Source organism: Dendropsophus ebraccatus, chromosome 1, assembly GCF_027789765.1.
Source record: "Dendropsophus ebraccatus isolate aDenEbr1 chromosome 1, aDenEbr1.pat, whole genome shotgun sequence".
NCBI classification, from domain to species: Eukaryota; Metazoa; Chordata; class Amphibia; order Anura; family Hylidae; genus Dendropsophus; species Dendropsophus ebraccatus.
In genome coordinates, this window is record NC_091454.1 from 75,061,665 (window position 1) to 75,078,621 (window position 16,957).

The 16,957-nt window shown below is 44.0% G+C and overlaps 1 protein-coding gene across 5 annotated transcripts in view; it reads right to left on the bottom strand.

Annotated features, from left to right (window-relative positions):
- Window positions 1–15,481, bottom strand: part of SYCP3 (synaptonemal complex protein 3) — a 24,411-nt gene extending 8,930 nt beyond the window's left edge. Inside the window, exons 1-7 of one of the 5 annotated variants that reach the window (XM_069973399.1) lie at window positions 14,709–14,835; window positions 10,916–10,956; window positions 8,792–8,926; window positions 7,210–7,282; window positions 4,257–4,291; window positions 1,268–1,385; window positions 325–424 (exon numbers count right to left, since the gene is read on the bottom strand). In XM_069973399.1, coding sequence (XP_069829500.1) covers window positions 325–424; window positions 1,268–1,385; window positions 4,257–4,291; window positions 7,210–7,282; window positions 8,792–8,926; window positions 10,916–10,956; window positions 14,709–14,725 — 519 coding nt within the window. In that variant the 5' untranslated portion in view covers window positions 14,726–14,835. Of the gene's footprint in view, window positions 1–324; window positions 425–1,267; window positions 1,386–4,256; window positions 4,292–7,209; window positions 7,283–8,791; window positions 8,927–10,915; window positions 10,957–12,670; window positions 12,939–14,708; window positions 14,836–15,218 lie in introns of those variants that run through there. The other 4 variants (XM_069973405.1, XM_069973392.1, XM_069973413.1 and 1 more) reach the window with 4 other exon arrangements.
- Window positions 15,482–16,957: the final 1,476 nt, after the last annotated feature.

A 16,957-nucleotide genomic window follows, 5' to 3' on the forward strand; every position in this document is an offset into this window, starting at 1 on the left:
TAAATCAACTATTGTTTAAATCAAGTGTTAAAGGGAAACTGACAGCATGGATATGCATATATCTGTGCTGCCAGTTTTCCCTTGATGATGACACAAGCAGTGCATACTTGCCATCTGTGCTGCCCAGTGATCCGGTGTCTTCATGAAAAACAATCTTTATTCCCTGGATGCTGGATCACTGAGCAGCACAGATACACTGCTCGTATGATGGGCACTGAGAAACTGTGTTGTCTGTTTACTGTCAGGGGACCCATTTAAAATAAATAGTAACACACCACTATAGTATAGCACTTTTAGAACTATATAAATGAAAAAAAAAGATACTGCCGCTTTTTCTTCTTGCTCTTCTGCTTTTTGCATGTCAACATCCCATTGCTGAAATAATGCCTGAAATTGATGAGAATACTCATTGTTCATCTTCTGCCTGTAATAAAATGAAATTTAAGTTGCTTGACAATGCAGTTCTTTATGGCAGCTAGTAAAAATGATAAAGGGGTAGACCGGTGGGTAAAATGTTTTCAAGTGGTGTAAGTCATACAGTTATAAAGTTATACAGTTACAAGTTATACAGATTTGGACATTACTAGTATTGAAAAATCTCCAGTCTTCCAGTACTTATCAGCTGCTGTATGTCCTGCAGGAAGTGGTGTGGTCTTTTCAGTCTGACATAGTGCTCTCTGCTACCACCCTTTTCCATGGCAGGAACTGTCCAGAGCAGGAAAAGTTTTCTTTGGGGATTTGCTACTACTCTGAACAGTTCCTGGCAGGACCAGAGGTGTCAGCAGAGAGCACCATGTCAGAATAGAAATAATACACCACTTCCTGCAGGACATACAGCAGCTGATAGCTAGAAGACTGGAGATATTAAAAATTGCACATTTGTATCACTTTCTGAAATCATTTGTTTTGAAAACATTTCAGTTGAATAAAGTACAGTAGTCATTCCTCATTTGAATTCTGTACTATTCTGGCACAATGATGGGAATGCAGGCACAGGAGAACTGATGAAATGACACTACTATACATATTTCAGCTGCTGTTCAAGTAGAAGTAGTTATGCTGCTGTTTAGGATCCAGTTTCAATTGACTGAACAATTGGAAGGAGTATTTCTAACTTTGTTGTGAGACCTGATGTATTCTAGATATCCTCTCTGGCACTATAGTACAGTACAGCATCTGTCTAAAGTATTTGAGGACCTTTGTATAAGGATCTCGCAGAAGATGGAAGGACTGAGAGGAGAAATATAAAAGAATCATGGTTACTTACCTTTGCTCTTTTTGTGTTTTCCAAACATTTTCAATCGTCTGGTTGCTGGTTTTTAATGATGTTTTTGTATACATTTCCAGTCTCTTTCGTTTTGCTAATAGAGCTTTGCTAATATCCGCTGAGTTTGAGAGATTGTCAAAAGAGAAAAATTGTTATTGAACTTTGAACGTTACAGCTTTATGATGGGCTACAAGGCAATTCCCAGTCGCACAACTCTATCAGTCATACAAGTGAATGAGGTCCTGCTGTGACAAAGGACCGTGATCCAGCAGTTGCAAAATATTCATTCAATATGGACTGCAAGGACATGGTTGCATCTGCTTGTGAGTTACTATGTAACACCATTAACTTGTATGAGAGATGTAATCGTGCTACACGTGGTTCCTGTTCCAAACAAAGAAAGACAATGAATGGCGCACCCACAAACCCAAAAACCCAATAAGGGTAAACCATCACAGGGAAAACGCATAAAAATATATATGTCGTTCCCACCGCAGCCCCAACATGAAATTGGTTCCAGGCCCTGTACACTATGTAACCAAATATATCTCAGACATAAACACTCATGATGAATACCTCCTAAAGTGCACATGCTCGCAAGAATACATAAATAAATAAATAATCAGTGAAAAAATTCATAAACGTATCCAAAAAGTGACTATGTGCTAAAGCACCCTACTATCCGAGAGTCAGAACTGAAGAAAAGATGTTATTATATCACATGTCACCAAGGGCTCTGGAGTGGGGCTCCGTAATGCAGACCCTACGCATATCGTCACATCACGTGACTTTGTCACATGATAGGTTTATAAATTTTTTCACTGATTATTTATATATTTACTTATGTATTCTTGTGAGCACGTGCACTTTAGGAGGTATTCATCATGAGTGTTTATGTCTGAGATATATTTGGTTACATAGTGTACAGGGCCTGGAACCAATTTCATGTTGGGCTGCGGTGGGAATGACATATATATTTTTATGCGTTTTCCCTGTGATTGTTTACCCTTATTGGGTTTTTATGTGTTTTTAAGTGTGTGTCCATTTGCTGTGTAAGTTGTTACATTTTTTGATTATATATTTGTGGGTGCGCCATTCAATGTCTTTCTGTGTTTGTTTTGAATATGTTCTGTAGTTGGGACATAGGCAGCATCCCGTATGTAGATTGATAGCAGCTCCCACCCTTGTTTGTATAGAAACAAGTGATTCCTGGTCACGTGGTAGGGAATTGCTGTGTAGCCACGGACTTATACATATTCTAGGGGTCGTTGCGCAAAAAAAAATTGGTATTTTTTTTTTCCAGTTTGTGCAAGGTGCAGAGCTCGATAAATCTGTATTACATTAATTGTAATACAAAGTATGTAGTTTATGTGGCCATCTGCACACAATGTAACCTGCAGTAGGTTGCACTACAACAGCATAAGAAGGCATATATCAGATGCTAGTGCATAGTGCAATTAATGTGTCATCTTTATCCAGACATTTTTGTGAATAACATGGAGGGGAAACATTTATGTTACAGGTCATGGGTATAGAAAAAATATTTTTAACTAAAAATGGGAGGTTGCCATAAACAAACACTCTTAAATGGGGAATACTTTTGGATTTTTTTGGTTATGTATCCAACAACCTACTGGTTTAAATTCAAGACATGTTACTGCATGGTGCTGCTGCACTTTTTAGTTTGAATGTGTCTGAATACTGACTTATGCTATGTAGTTCATCCACTGTGTTTGTTGCACATAATTGCCTGTGTCATTGTTAATTCACAGGTAGGAGTTGATATGTATTTTCCAATTTGTTTTTAACATGTGTATGTTATTATTTTAATTTGTCATGTGACCATTATTTGCATGTAATGCCCCATCAATGGAAGCTGTTACTATTCAGCACTAGAGGTTGTAAACAAGGCTAGTGTCAATGAAACGCATCAACCAGTACTTCTGTATGTTCCACTGTATTTTCCTGTGTGAAATACGTGACGTTTTTACTTCATTGAAGGTGCTGGACTACGTTTTCTTTTATGTTGATCCTACTATTGGTTTTCCTTGCACCGTTTAGCTATAGCTTACCAAAAAGGGTTTGTTGTATGACAGCTAAAAGGTATATAAAGCTACTTAAGTGTTAACTAAAAATATCTTACCAGTGTCCTCCCTCTTTGTTAACAAATATTACACCAAATTGTGATTTACATGTATGCCACCTTTAATCTTTATCCACTCATTCAATAATAAAGCATAATCGTAAGTTACTTTAGGAGTAAATATGTTTATATAGTATATATATTTATATAGAACGTTTAAAAAATATTCTTTAAAGTGACTTTGTACCCACAATCTTAGCCCCCCCCCACCAAACCACTTGTACCTTCGGATAGCTGCTTTTAATCCAAGTTCTGTCCTGGGGTCCGTTCGGCAGGTAATGCAGTTATTGTCCTAAAAAAAAACACTTTTAAACTTGCAGCCCAGTTCCAAACTGCCATGGCCTAGAGTATCAGTGCCCTAACCTTGTACCACCCCTCCGTCCCTCCTCCCCACCCTCTTCATCATTAGGAATGCCACTGGCAGGATTTTTCCTACTGCTCTGCAGTGAACACTGCACAGGTGCCTTAACTATCCAGCCCATGTGCAGTGTTCACACAGCTGATGAATAGGAGAATACCTGCATGGAGAATTCCATGGTGCAAAGTTAGAGCACAGACATTATAGGCCATGCCAGTTTGACACAGGGCTGCAAGTTTAAAATCTGTTTTTTAGGACAATAACTGCATCACCTGCCAAACATACCCCAGGACAGATCTTGGATTAAAAGCAGCTATCTGACGGTACAAGTGGTTTGGGGTGGGCAGATTGTGGGTACAGAGTCACTTTAAGCTGGAGAGAAATTGGGTCATGCAAAATGTCTATAATATCAAGCATACCAGCATTTTGACATCTATATTGCTAAAGATGGGGGGGGGAGGAATCAAGGTGGAAGAGAGTAAACTTACCTCCAAATCGTTCTAACATACTTTGCACCTCTCCACTAGAATTAAGAAAAGTTTTTAAGAAAAAGCTGAGCAAAATATTAGGACAGATTAATTTATTATTATGTGCTCCACACTTGCAGACTTCAGCATTCCTATACAAAGCCAAGCATGTGAGAAGTGACTGTCACAGAAACGGTGTCTTGGTCAGATCTTCCAACAATGGATGCAAAACTCCTTATGGTTGGATTTTGAGCAAGGTCTTTTTACACCTTTTTCACAAATAGGGAAATGTTGAAAATACTAATGCACAGCTGATTGATGCCAAAGTATGATGTAGCAGTTGGATAAGGTAAATGACAGATGAGCCTGGCTACTTCATTTGGAGTGGATTGGAAACAGGAAAGTTTGGATAAAGGATGATAATTGTGCTCTGATACATAAGGATGCATCAGGACAACAATAAGTGTTTTGGCTATTTAGACAGTACGGGCAGATTTTGGAGATGTATTATCTGAGGTGCAGGTGACATTGTCACAGGGGCAAAAGGTTTTTAGTACAGTAACTTACATCACTGTACTGCTTTTCTCTCTCCCATGGATCTGTTTACTTCCTAGTTTCCTCTGAACTGTGACCCTGCTGTTGCCATTAAACAGTGCAGACACTTTCCCACAATCCCCCTTGCTTGACTCAACTTAGTGGATACCCAGTGGGTCATAAACCAAGAGCAACAGGTTAAACAAAGCAGCACATGGGGGATTAGTGGTTCTATGGATTTGAAAAGATATATTTTAAGAAATGCTTGTACATTTAAAAATGTTTAATTTAACATAATACATCACTATAGACTAGTTTTCTTCTAGACACCACCCTTTTAACTACAAGAGGAAACAGACAGATCTGAGCCCTAAAGAGGATGTACCATCAGGTACATCCTCTTTAATCTGACCCGTGGATAGAACGGCGCCGTCACGGGCAAGCCAGTGCAGCAGTCCGTTTATCGATCGCGTGTACGGCGCCGTTCTATGCACCGGTACCGGGCCGGAGCTAAAGTACAGGAGGTCGGCCGGCCCGCCCCCCAAAAGGCGGAATCCCCCGCCCCTGTATGACGCGGCTCTGTTGATTCTAACGGAGCCGCGTCATAGAGGGGAGGGAATTCCCTCCCACTGGGTGCCGGTTGGCCGATCTATCCACGGGTCAGTTTAAAGAGGATGTACCTGATGGTACATCCTCTTTAAAGTGTATCTGTCATTTTCATTAAATTTCATTCTTCTTCATTACAGAGGAGCAAAGTGAAGATGGGTTTCCCATTATAACCTATTTAGGGGGGAGGGGGTGAGTGAGCAGGGAGAGGAGGCAAGCAGCTGTGTAGTTTGGAGACTGTCTAGGCACACAAAATGCTGGATTCACAGGTCACAAAGCTTAGTGCTGCTCTGGGAACTTGGTGAGATAACATTGCAGGATGTTGTGTTGTGCAGGGCTGCCCTTTTTCCTCTCCATGCTCACGCATCCCCCTCAGCCCCTGCCCTCTCCTAGAACATAATGGACACAGAAATCCTGCTTTTTCTGAAGTGAGGAGGGGGTGAGGTTTCAAAACAGCTTTTTGAGTACAGAAGGTAACTCTTTTGCTAAAAAGGGGTTATCCAGCATTAGGCTATGTTCATACTACGAAGAAATACGGCCGTAGTTTTGAGGGGTGGAACATAGCCTTATTTTCAATGGGATCCCGCCCAGAGCGTACACACGTCGTATGCGCTCCGGCCGGGATCCCTTGCGGCGCCAGAAAAAACTGACATGTTTTCTGCGGACGGAATTCAGTGAATTCCGGCCGCAGAAAGACCTGTCAGTTCACACTGTGGGCTATGTGAAGCTCTGATGTGGGTGGGCGCGCGCTGATGCGCCCGCATCAGAGCTCCGCGGCCGGAAAGATCATCCGGCCGGTACTTAAGTACTGGGATGATCCGGGCTGAGACCGGCCGTTCCGTGACCTGGCGGGGGTCACGGAACGGCCGGGTGTTCACATAGTGTGAACATAGCCTTAGTGCCATTTAACAGTTACAGTTAAAGCGTAACTGTCATTTTTTTTTTTATTGCAGAAATCAGTAGTATAAGCGATTTTAAGAAACTCTGTAATAGGTTTTATCAGCCAAAAGCCTCCTGTACTCAAAAGGCAATCTCCCAGCCTCCCCCCCCCCTGACTTCTTATCTGTGCATTATCAGGCAAACACGTCTTCATTACAGAGAAGCCAGTGAAGACGGGTTCTGCTCTCTCCATTCTATCCTTATGGAGGGGGGCCGAGGGAGATGAGGGAGCAGGAAGAGGTGACATGAAGGTCAGCTGTTTGTAGACTGTCTGGGAACCTAAGACGCTGGATTCTGGGGTCAGAAAGGTCAGCGCTTATCTATGAACTTGCTGAGAGAAGATTGCAGGGTGTTGTGCTGTGCAAGACTGCTCCGTGCTCAGTCACTCCTAACAGCCCCTCCCCTCTCCATAGCCACATAATGGATACAGAAATCCTGCTTCTTCTGAAGTAAGGGGGGAGGCTGGGAGATTGCTTTTTCAGTCCAGAAGGAAACTCTTTTGGTTTATAAAACCTATTACAGAGTTTCTTAAAATCGCTTGTACTGTTGATATTTAATGTTTTTAAAAAAATGACCCTGAAATGACAGTTACGCTTTACATTAAGTTTAGATTTTTGGGCTGATTTTCTTTTACATGACAAAATCCTGGCATTTTAACATGGGTCTTTAGCCTTTTTATCCACTGTAAATGGGTTGGGTGGGAAAGTATGCAGTTTGTTCGCTGTATCTGCAGCTGACACCTGCTGATAGTGACCAGCACTGGAGGGCCATTTGATGTTGGCCATTTAACTGTACATATGCCACAATTAATTAAAGAAGAACTCTGTGCTGGGGTTATATAGTGTGCAAACAGTGTAAAAAGAGCCTGAAAGATATTTCAAAACAATATAATTACCCCATGTCATCTTCATCTCCTTGACTCATCACTGGACGTTTTTTCCTAACTTTATCAATGATTATATCCTTCTCTGAAAAATACAGCATTGTATACATTTGAAAATACAGCAATATATACATTGCAAGTTTTCTGGCATACAAATAACAAACTTACAAAAAAATTAAAAGGACATATGTCTATGTTGCTGCTATATAAAGGAATTATTATGCACAAAGCTGGTTGCATTGCAGCTGGCTTGCCCTCTGGTGTTCCATAGGCTTAGATAAAGCAAGGTATTGGACCTTTCAGCCATGCTTAAATGCTGGATTGCCAGACATATGTGAAAGCATCCTTAGAAGAGTTCCCTGAAAATAGACTGACCATTGAGTATCTCGCTGCAGAGACTCCCAATGACCACCACAGGGGGTGGCAGAAAGAAGTATGCGATACCTAGTCAGTACAATATTTGTTTAATGCAAAGGTGTGCCAGGTTCTTTAGAAAATATAGGGCCTTTGTGGTTAATGGATTGAGGTTACCACTAACAGGCTCCTTCCTAATAACTTTAAATTTTCCAATCAGGGGTACCTTGGTTTAAGAGTAACTTGGATTGAGAGCGTTTTGCAAGAAGAGCATTGCTTTGGTTTAGGAGCTCCCTGTACTGGGTGGGAGGGGGAGGGGCAAGGTCTGCATAGTGGGGTCTACAGCCCTGTACTCTGAACCAGGAAGTCTCCCTCACCTTCTAAATCATAGCAGATCCACTTCAGGCTGGGGCTTAGATCAGGGGACAGGACTGTGGGGGTAATCTCTTCATAGCTGTAACCCCTCTCTCCCTGGACAGAGAGTGCTGCATATGCCCTGCTCATTCCTACATGCTCCCTGCAGTCTCTGTCAGTCCTTGTGTTTCCCATCTTTTCCATTCCTGCTATAATCTGCCTGCACTTACACTCAGCTATGCACTCTGCTGCTATAATGTGCGTGCACTCAAGCTCAGACATTCCCACTGCTGCTGTAATATGCCTGCACTTACACTCAGCCATACACACTGCTGTATACATAAGTTTCTGTCACTGTCCTCCTGCACAGCTCTGTGATTCTCACTTCCTGATTGGTCCATGCTGAACACACACCCCTTCCATATTGCTGTCATGTGACCCCACAGACCTCTGACAGCAGCCCTGCTTCTCTATTCTAGCCTGTTGTACTACTGCATTATGGGGATCTGCAGTTCCATCCTGTATCTACAAACTGCCGCTGTTTTTCAGGTTTATGCACTTACTATACGTTATACACCACATGCTGATTGCTATACTGTACAGTAACTTATAACATATTCAGCCGTTTCTAAATGTTTTTATCATTTGTTTTACATGTTATTCAGAATAAAAAATCATTATTTTTGGGCTGTGGAACCAATTCTGCATTTCAGCGATTTCTTATGGGAAAATTTGCTTTAGTTTAAGAGTGATTTGAATTACAAGCACGGTCCCGGAACGAATTATGCTCGTGATCCAAGGCAACACTGTAATTGAAATTGGGTTTTGATTTATGAAACCTCTCCAGACCATGGCCACCACCACAAACCATGACCCAGTTATGTACCTTCTGAAATGTCTTCATCTGATCCACTTAGAGCTTTCTGTTCCACATTCACAAAGTTATACGGATGTATTTTGTCATTTTTGACTGTCTTTGCTGATTTCACTGACTTCTTCCCAGGGGCCATGGCTTTAATATCTGATATTTATATAGAAATAAATTAATTGTCATTTTCAATATTTGTATGATTTCGGATTTTTCCCCCCCCCAGCATTTTCCCTCCTGCATGCTACTTCTAAATTAACACAATCAAAAAGAGCAAAGCAAAATACATGGATGACAACAGATAATTATTAATGAGTAGAGATGAGCGAACCTTGAGCATGCTCGAGTCGATCCGAACCCGAACTTTCGGCATTTGATTAGCGGTGGCTGCTGAAGTTGGAAAAAGCCCTAAGGCTATTTGGAAAACATGGATATAGTCATTGGCTGTATCCATGTTTTCCAGACAACCTTAGAGCTTTATCCAAGTTCAGCAGCCACCGCTAATCAAATGCCGAAAGTTCGGGTTCGGATGGACTCGAACTCGAACCCGGTTCGCTCATCTCTATTTATGAGTTTACTATTTACCAGTTTATTTGTATTGTGTATTTATTACAGTTAGTTCACAACGCTCTTCCTAAACAACTTCCAGACATGACCCTTCCTGACCAGATAAATTGGGCATGTTATTGTTATTTAGTAAATTTTTACAAATTTTTTACTGGTTAAACAGGGAGTGGGATGTAATCGGAAGCTGGGAGCACAGCCACAACTGGACAATCTGACAGCAGGAGCAGTGGTGGAGTGAGTGGGATAAGTATGCACTCCAATATTTTATGAACCCACAGGGAGGCAGTAAATGAAGTTTCACATTTGCCCAGAAGTGCTGTGTATACACCGATGGGGCAGCAAACTAATATAGCAAAGGCCAGCTATTTCTAAGCAGCCCAGGAAATAAAGCATTTTGTTAAGCTTTAATTTGAGAAGAGCTGACAGATAGAGACTACTTGAATAGTGATGAGCGAACTTGCCGAACATTCGGATTCGGATTCAGCCAAGATTCGGATTCAGCCAAGCCTTAACACACTGCATTTGACTTTCCAGGCAGACATTAGGGCTGCATCCTACTTCTTCAGCCACAAGTAATGAAATGCAGCACATTAGGGTTCAGACAAACCTGAGCCTCCTTAAGGTTCATTCATCTTTTATCTTTAGTACAGGGACCCCAAAATTCCTGCTGAATGGCCCTGCAGGCAGCCTCTCCGTTTCAAAGTGATACTGGCATCCTCCTTACTCTCACTTTATTTAATTGATAAATAGTGTCATATAGGTGGGGCTTCACGGCAGTTGGGCCACATTCTCCTTGCTGGACAGGGGGCTGAACTGCTGTGAAGCAGCACCTAGTTACACTGTTCACCAATGAAATTAAAGGGGAAGTCCGGGCAAAATAATTTTATGATATGTTATTGCCCAACAAAAGTTCTGAAAATTACTAATGGACACTTATTATAGGAAACGTGCCTATAGTGCATTTTCCCTGTGCTTATTAAAGCATGGCGTGTTCAGTAAAGTTGGTGATATCACGTCGCATAAACTGCCGACTCCTGCTGCAGAGACCTGCTTTACAGAGACCTGAATACACCAAGCAGAGTAAGTGTAGAGAAAATGCACTATAGGTTAGTTTCCCAAAATAAGTGTCCCTTAGTAATTTTCATAACTTTTGTTGGGCAATAACATATCTTAACATTATTTTGCCCGGACTTCCCCTTTAAGCGTGTTACAAGTGTTATACAGGTATATTTCAAATGTGCAGCATCTAAGTTTGTGGATGGTGCAGAGAACCGCACATAGAGTAATGGGTAGACAGTATCACTTTAATTCTTTATAGAACCACAGCCAAAAGGCCCAGTAGTCAGACTTGGGTAAGACCTCAAATGGAAGTCTCTCAGCTATACCTGGGGGCTGTCTAATTGAAAAAGTATGGCAGCTGCAGCCTGCCGAGGACCAGATAGGACACGTGAGGCAAGTAGAGTCCAAACTGATTCCGTTTATTATCTCACTTGTTTTTATATCCTAACAAGACCACTTCAAGGGTAACAGGAGGAACCAGAAAGTTTACATATGTTGCATGAGCAGCCATAGTACCTAGTGTCCTTGCAGTCATCTTTTGGTAACAACTCCAGGACCTTGACGCAAATAAAAATCAAGCAGAATTCTCATTGTCACAAAACATAGATGCTGACAGAGCATAACACAAAGCAAATATACAGTTTAAGAATATGAAATGGAGAAGCACAGATAAAATGGACTCTCAACTCCACAGGACCGAAGGAGGTAACCCTTTAATTTTACATCTGTAATACTGTAATTACAAATGTAAAACCAAACTGAATGTAAACTGATCGGTTTTACCATCGAATTTAAAACAGATTGAGGCTATGCTCACACAATGCAAGTTCTGCAGTAATCACGGCCGTTGCTGCAACGGCCGTGATTAGTGCGGAACTTACGTTGTGCTGGAGGCTGAGGGAATCCCGGCCGGAGTGTATACACATAGTATACACTCCAGCCGGGATCCCTAGTGGAGCCGCGAGAAACTGACATGTCAGTTTTCTGCGGCAGCTATTCAATTAATAGCGGCCGCAGAAAACCCTGTCAGTGCACAATATGGAGTGTGCGGCTCCTGCCGCATGCTCCATTGTGTGCAGTGGGGAGTTCTGATGCGGGCGCACACTGATGCAGAACTCAGCGGTGCTAGAGATCATCTGATGATCTTTTCTGAGACCGGCCGTTCCGTGACCCGGCTGGGTCACGGAACGGTCGGTCTATTACAAAATGGGAACATGGCCTAACACAGGTTTTTTAATTTAAGGGATGTAAAACTGACATTTTTTTGTAGACTTTACCACCAAAAAAAAGTGCCATAAAACTGTGGGCACTTGACCTTGGGTATCATCAGGAACACTGAACATCCCACCTGATGAGGGGATGACATATTAGGTACTACCACATGTCATCGCTCTATGATCCTACCCCTGGTACGCCACCAATTCTGTGAATGAAGAGGCTGCAGTGCTCATACTTGTAATTCTCATGACATATACATTAAACAGATGCCTGTGAATAGATGCCTTATCCATATTATAGTATCTTTTTATTATATACATTTATGTTTAGGATCCCCTCTATGTAAATAGTCTACCACACTATACCATTCCATACTGTGCTGACATATAACAGCCTTACACTTTTATGTGTAATCTGATTTTATTGACAGCCACACAAAACACAGTACTTACAAAAGCAATGGAACAATAGTATATAGCGACCTGTAAGTCGCATGACGTCACATTTTTCAAATATAAAAAACAGGAGAAAGAGCAGCGTAACATAAACACCACCAACACGGCAGTGCCATACAGTTTGAACAATAAACCTAATAAATGTCTTGCCAATTACAGCAGAGAGAAAGAAAAAGAAAAATAGATAAAAGGAGCTAAGACGGGGAAAAGAAAGACAAGGTGAGAGTAGAGGAGGCAGGCGGGGGGCAGACACCAAGACCAAGCGCATCAGCAGATAAAGTGCTATAAGAGTATGGAGATCCCACACTCAACGAGTGAGGGCAAGAAAGTCCTCTGAATCCATGAACAAGCGCCATGGAAACCACACCTTCTCAAATTTAGCAGAACTCACGAATGCCCGGACAAGCCCACCAAATGTGTAACATATCGCCAGCTTCCGTGAGGCATCGCCAGCAACGGTAAGAGGTGTCAGGGAACATTTTATGCAAGGAGACTGGGCAGTAATACCACCGTGAAAGGATTTTGTAATTTTTCTCCTTTGCCTTAGCGGCCATGGAAATGCCGTGGGAAAGTTCACATATCTTTTGGAGAGACTGACCATCAAAAGAAGCGTCCAGGTCGTGTTCCCATTTGTCAAAGAAGGGAGCTCTGTCAGGGTTAGCAATACCAACCAAGATCTGAAAGAGTATAGATATACAATGTGGGATAGCCGACGTGGAAGCAACCAGATTATCAAAGTCCGTAAGTGTAAAGTCGTACGTGCCCCCAGGGCTAAACAACACTTTTAAATCTGACAAAAATAAAGCGCTAAAGACAGGAGAAGAGGACATGTCCGTGAGACCACCATCCATAGTTGCCAACATTTGAAAATTTTTTACAGGAACAGATGAGGGGCAGGGGTGCAGCTAGGAGTCATGGGGCCCCATGAAACCTTGGTAGCATGGGGGTGACTGGAGCAGACTGGGGGGTGGCTGGGGTAGACTGGGCAGGCTGGGGGTGACGGGCAGACTGGGGGTAGCTGGGGGAGACTGGGGGTAGGTGGGGCAGACTGGGGGAGACTGGGTGACTGGTGGGTGACAGGGGCAGACTGGGGGTGACAGGGGCAGACTGGGGGTGACAGGGACAGACTGGGGGTAGCTGGGGTAGACTGAGGGGTAGCTGGGGCAGACTGAGGGTGACTGGAGCAGACTGGGTGGTGACTGGGGAAGACTGGGGGGTACTTGGGGTAGCTGGGGCAGACTGAAGGGAGACTAGGGGCAGACCGGGGGGTGACTGGAGCAGACTGGGTGGTGACTGGGGAAGACTGGGGGCTACTTAGGGTAGCTGAGGCAGACTGGGGGGGCATCATTCCCTCATGTGGGCACCTCAGTATACCAGCAGTCTCGCAGTACTCACTGTATAATACTGGTGGTATACTGAGGGGCCCACATGAGGCGGGTAACATGGGTGTGAGAGGCTAGTATACAGATAATAAGAGCTGTGACTGGTATACAGTGTCCTAGACTCTCACACCAATATATAGTTTATAATCCCCCTCATGTGGGCCCCTCAATATACTACCAATATTAAACAGTGAGTACTGAGAGACTGCTGATATAGTGAGGTGCCCACATGAGGGGATGATGCTGAAGGAGGTAAAGCTGTATACATGGGTGTGAGAGACTAGGACACTGTATATCAGTCACAGCTCTGATTACCAGTCTTACAGACTAGGGGCAGACTGGGGGTGACTGTAGCAGACTGGGAGCTACTTGGGGTAGCTAAGGCAGCCGGGGGGGGGGGGGGGGGCAGGGGTGACGGGGGCAGACTTCAGCATCATCATTCCCTCATGTGGGCACCTCAGTATACCAGCTGATATACTGAGGGGCCCACATGAGGGGATGATGCTGAAGGAGGTAAAGCTGTATACATTGGTGTGAGAGGTTAGGACACTGTATATCAGTCACAGCTCTGATTACCAGTCTTCCAGTATACTAGCCTCTCAGACCAGTGTATATAGCTTTATCTCCTTCAGCATCATTCCCTCAGGTGGGCACCTCAGTATACCAGCAGTCTCGCAGTACTCACTGTATAATACTGGTGGTATACTGAGGGGCCCACATGAGGGGGGTAACATGGTTGTGAGAGGCTAGTATACAGATAATCAGAGCTGTGACTGGTATACAGTGTCCTAGCCTCTCACACCAATATATAGTTTATAATCCCCCTCATGTGGGCCCCTCAATATACCACCAGTATTATACAGTGAGTACAGTGAGACTGCTGATATACTGAGGTGCCCACATGAGAGGATGATGCTGAAGGAGGTAAAGCTATATACATTGGTGTGAGAGACTAGGACACTGTATATCAGTCACTGCTCTGATTACCAGCCTTCCAGTATACTAGCCTCTTAAACCAGTGTATACAGCTTTATCTCCCTTAGCATCATCCCCTTATGTGGGCTCCTCAGTATACCAGCAGTCTCACAGCACTGTATAATACAGGTGGTATAATGAGGGGCCCTCATGAGGGGGATTATAAACTATACATTGGTGTGAGGCTAGTATACTGGAAGACTGGTAATCAGAGCTGTGACTGGTATACAGTGTATACCAGTCCTTCAGCATAATCCCCTCATGTGGTCACCCTATTACCTGGCTCCCTGCTGCATACAGCTATCTTCTATCCCAGAGGCAGGAGTGAGTGACCTCACTGTGAGGTCCTGTATCTGGGAGGAGAGAGCGGCCTCTGGTGGCTGGAGGCAGAATATACAGCCTCCAGCCAAAAAGCCTATGCTTAGGCTTCAATGCATTGGGGGCCGTGACGGGGACAGGGCATAACGTCACAGGGGGCGGAGCTTACCGGGACAAACCCGGGACATTACATAGCCGGGATTGGCCTGTCAAATCCGGGACAGTCCTGGCGAAAACTGGACTGTTGGCAACTATGCACCATCGTGGATGTGACCCGAAGGCGCGGCGCTAGAGACCTCCCAATGGCTGCAGCAATGTGGTGTGGTGTGAATACGCAGCATCACATATCTCATGTCACTATTTTCCTTGTACACAGAGAACATTTCATAGACTTTATACTGTGGTACAATTTCTCACACTGCACAAGTCCCACTCGTTTTAGCAAAGCCAAAATAATGGCGATAATGTTACCTGTGTGAGGAGAGCTGAGAAAGTGCGGGAAACCACCGGCACAGGTCACCGTTCGGGAGGGCTGACAGGACGGTGTGGGTGACAAACGGAGGGCCGAGTTCACAGAGCCTGTACTGCAGCTCCTCAAGCTCCACATATATTATGTCTTATATAGTGGCAGCTTTATGAGGAAGACATCTGTTATCTGTTCACACATTACTTATTGTACAGGAAAAAAACCTGTGTTCAACCATAGATGTCATCAGTGTCAGGTGCTACCGACCACTATAGTATGTATCTAGTATCATGCCTGCCAAGCTGATTGCTAGTCATGAGGCATTTCTGCTACTGTTTCCTTAGAAAGATTTTTTTTTTTAGGGTATTTTATTTCCAGTTTGCTCTACATGTTCTTATGTGCTCTTAGCAGCAATTTAGAATTTTTGGAGCATTTACACAAGTGTTTTTTGTAAAAAATACAATGGAGGGAATTTATAAAAAAAATTTTTGTGTAGTTTTCAGTGCAAACTGAAACTGGGAGCATCTTGCATAGTTGCCAACAGTCCCGTATTCGCCGGGACTTTCCCGGATTTGACAGGCCAGTCCCGGCTAAGTAATGTCCCGGGTTTGTCCCGGTAAGCTCCGCCCCCTGTGACGTCATGGCCCGTCCCCGTCACGGCCCCCAATGCATTAAAGCCTAAGCACCAAAGGCCGCTCTCTCCTCCCAGCTACAGGACTGACAGTGTGGTCACTCACTCCTGCCTCTGGGATAGAAGATCTTAAGGAACAAGATGGCCGTTTGCAGCAGGGAGCCAGGTAATAAGGTGACCACATGAGGGGGATTATGCTGAAGGACTGGTATAAAGCTATATACACTGGTCTGAGAGGCTAGTATACTGGAAGACTGGTAATCAGAGCTGTGACTGATATACAGTGTCCTAGTCTCTCACACCCATGTATGCAGCTTTACCTCCTTCAGCATCATCCCCTCTTGTGGGCACCTCAGTATATCAGCAGTCTCGCAGTACTCACTGTATATTACTGGTGGTATATTGAGGGGCCCACATGAGGGGGATTATAAACTATATATATTGGTGTGAGAGGCTAGGACACTGTATACCAGTCACAGCTCTGATTATCTGTATACTAGCCTCTCACACCTATGTAACCCCCCTCATGTGGGCCCCTCAGTATACCACCAGTATTATACAGTGAGTACTGCAAGACTGCTGGTATACTGAGGTGCCCACCTGAGGGAATGATGCTGAAGGATGATGAGGGGGATGATGCTGAAGTCTGCCCCAGTCACCCCCCCCCCAGTCTGCCTCAGCTATCCCAAGTAGCCCCCAGTCTGCTCCAGTCACCCCCAGTCTGCTCCTAGTCTCCCTTCAGTCTTCCCCAGCTACCCCCAGTCTGCTCCAGTCACCCACAGTCTGCACCAGCCACCCCTCAGTCTGCCCCAGTCTCCTCCAGTCACCCTTAGTCTGCCCCAGTCACCCCCAGCTACCAAGGTTTTATGGGGCCCCATGACTCCTAGCTGCACCCCTGCCGTTCATCTGTTCCTGTACTACTAAACTCCTCATCCTTTTGTATCGTTCTGACTGTAAATTTCTAACTGGAAAATTCTGGGACCCCCCCCCCCCAAGAAAAAAAACCTCTGGTGACAAGCCACACCCCATAAACCACACTCACACCCACCAAGACCCCACCTACTATAAGCCACACCCCTTGTTGACAACGCTAAAGTGTCCCTGAAAAAAAAA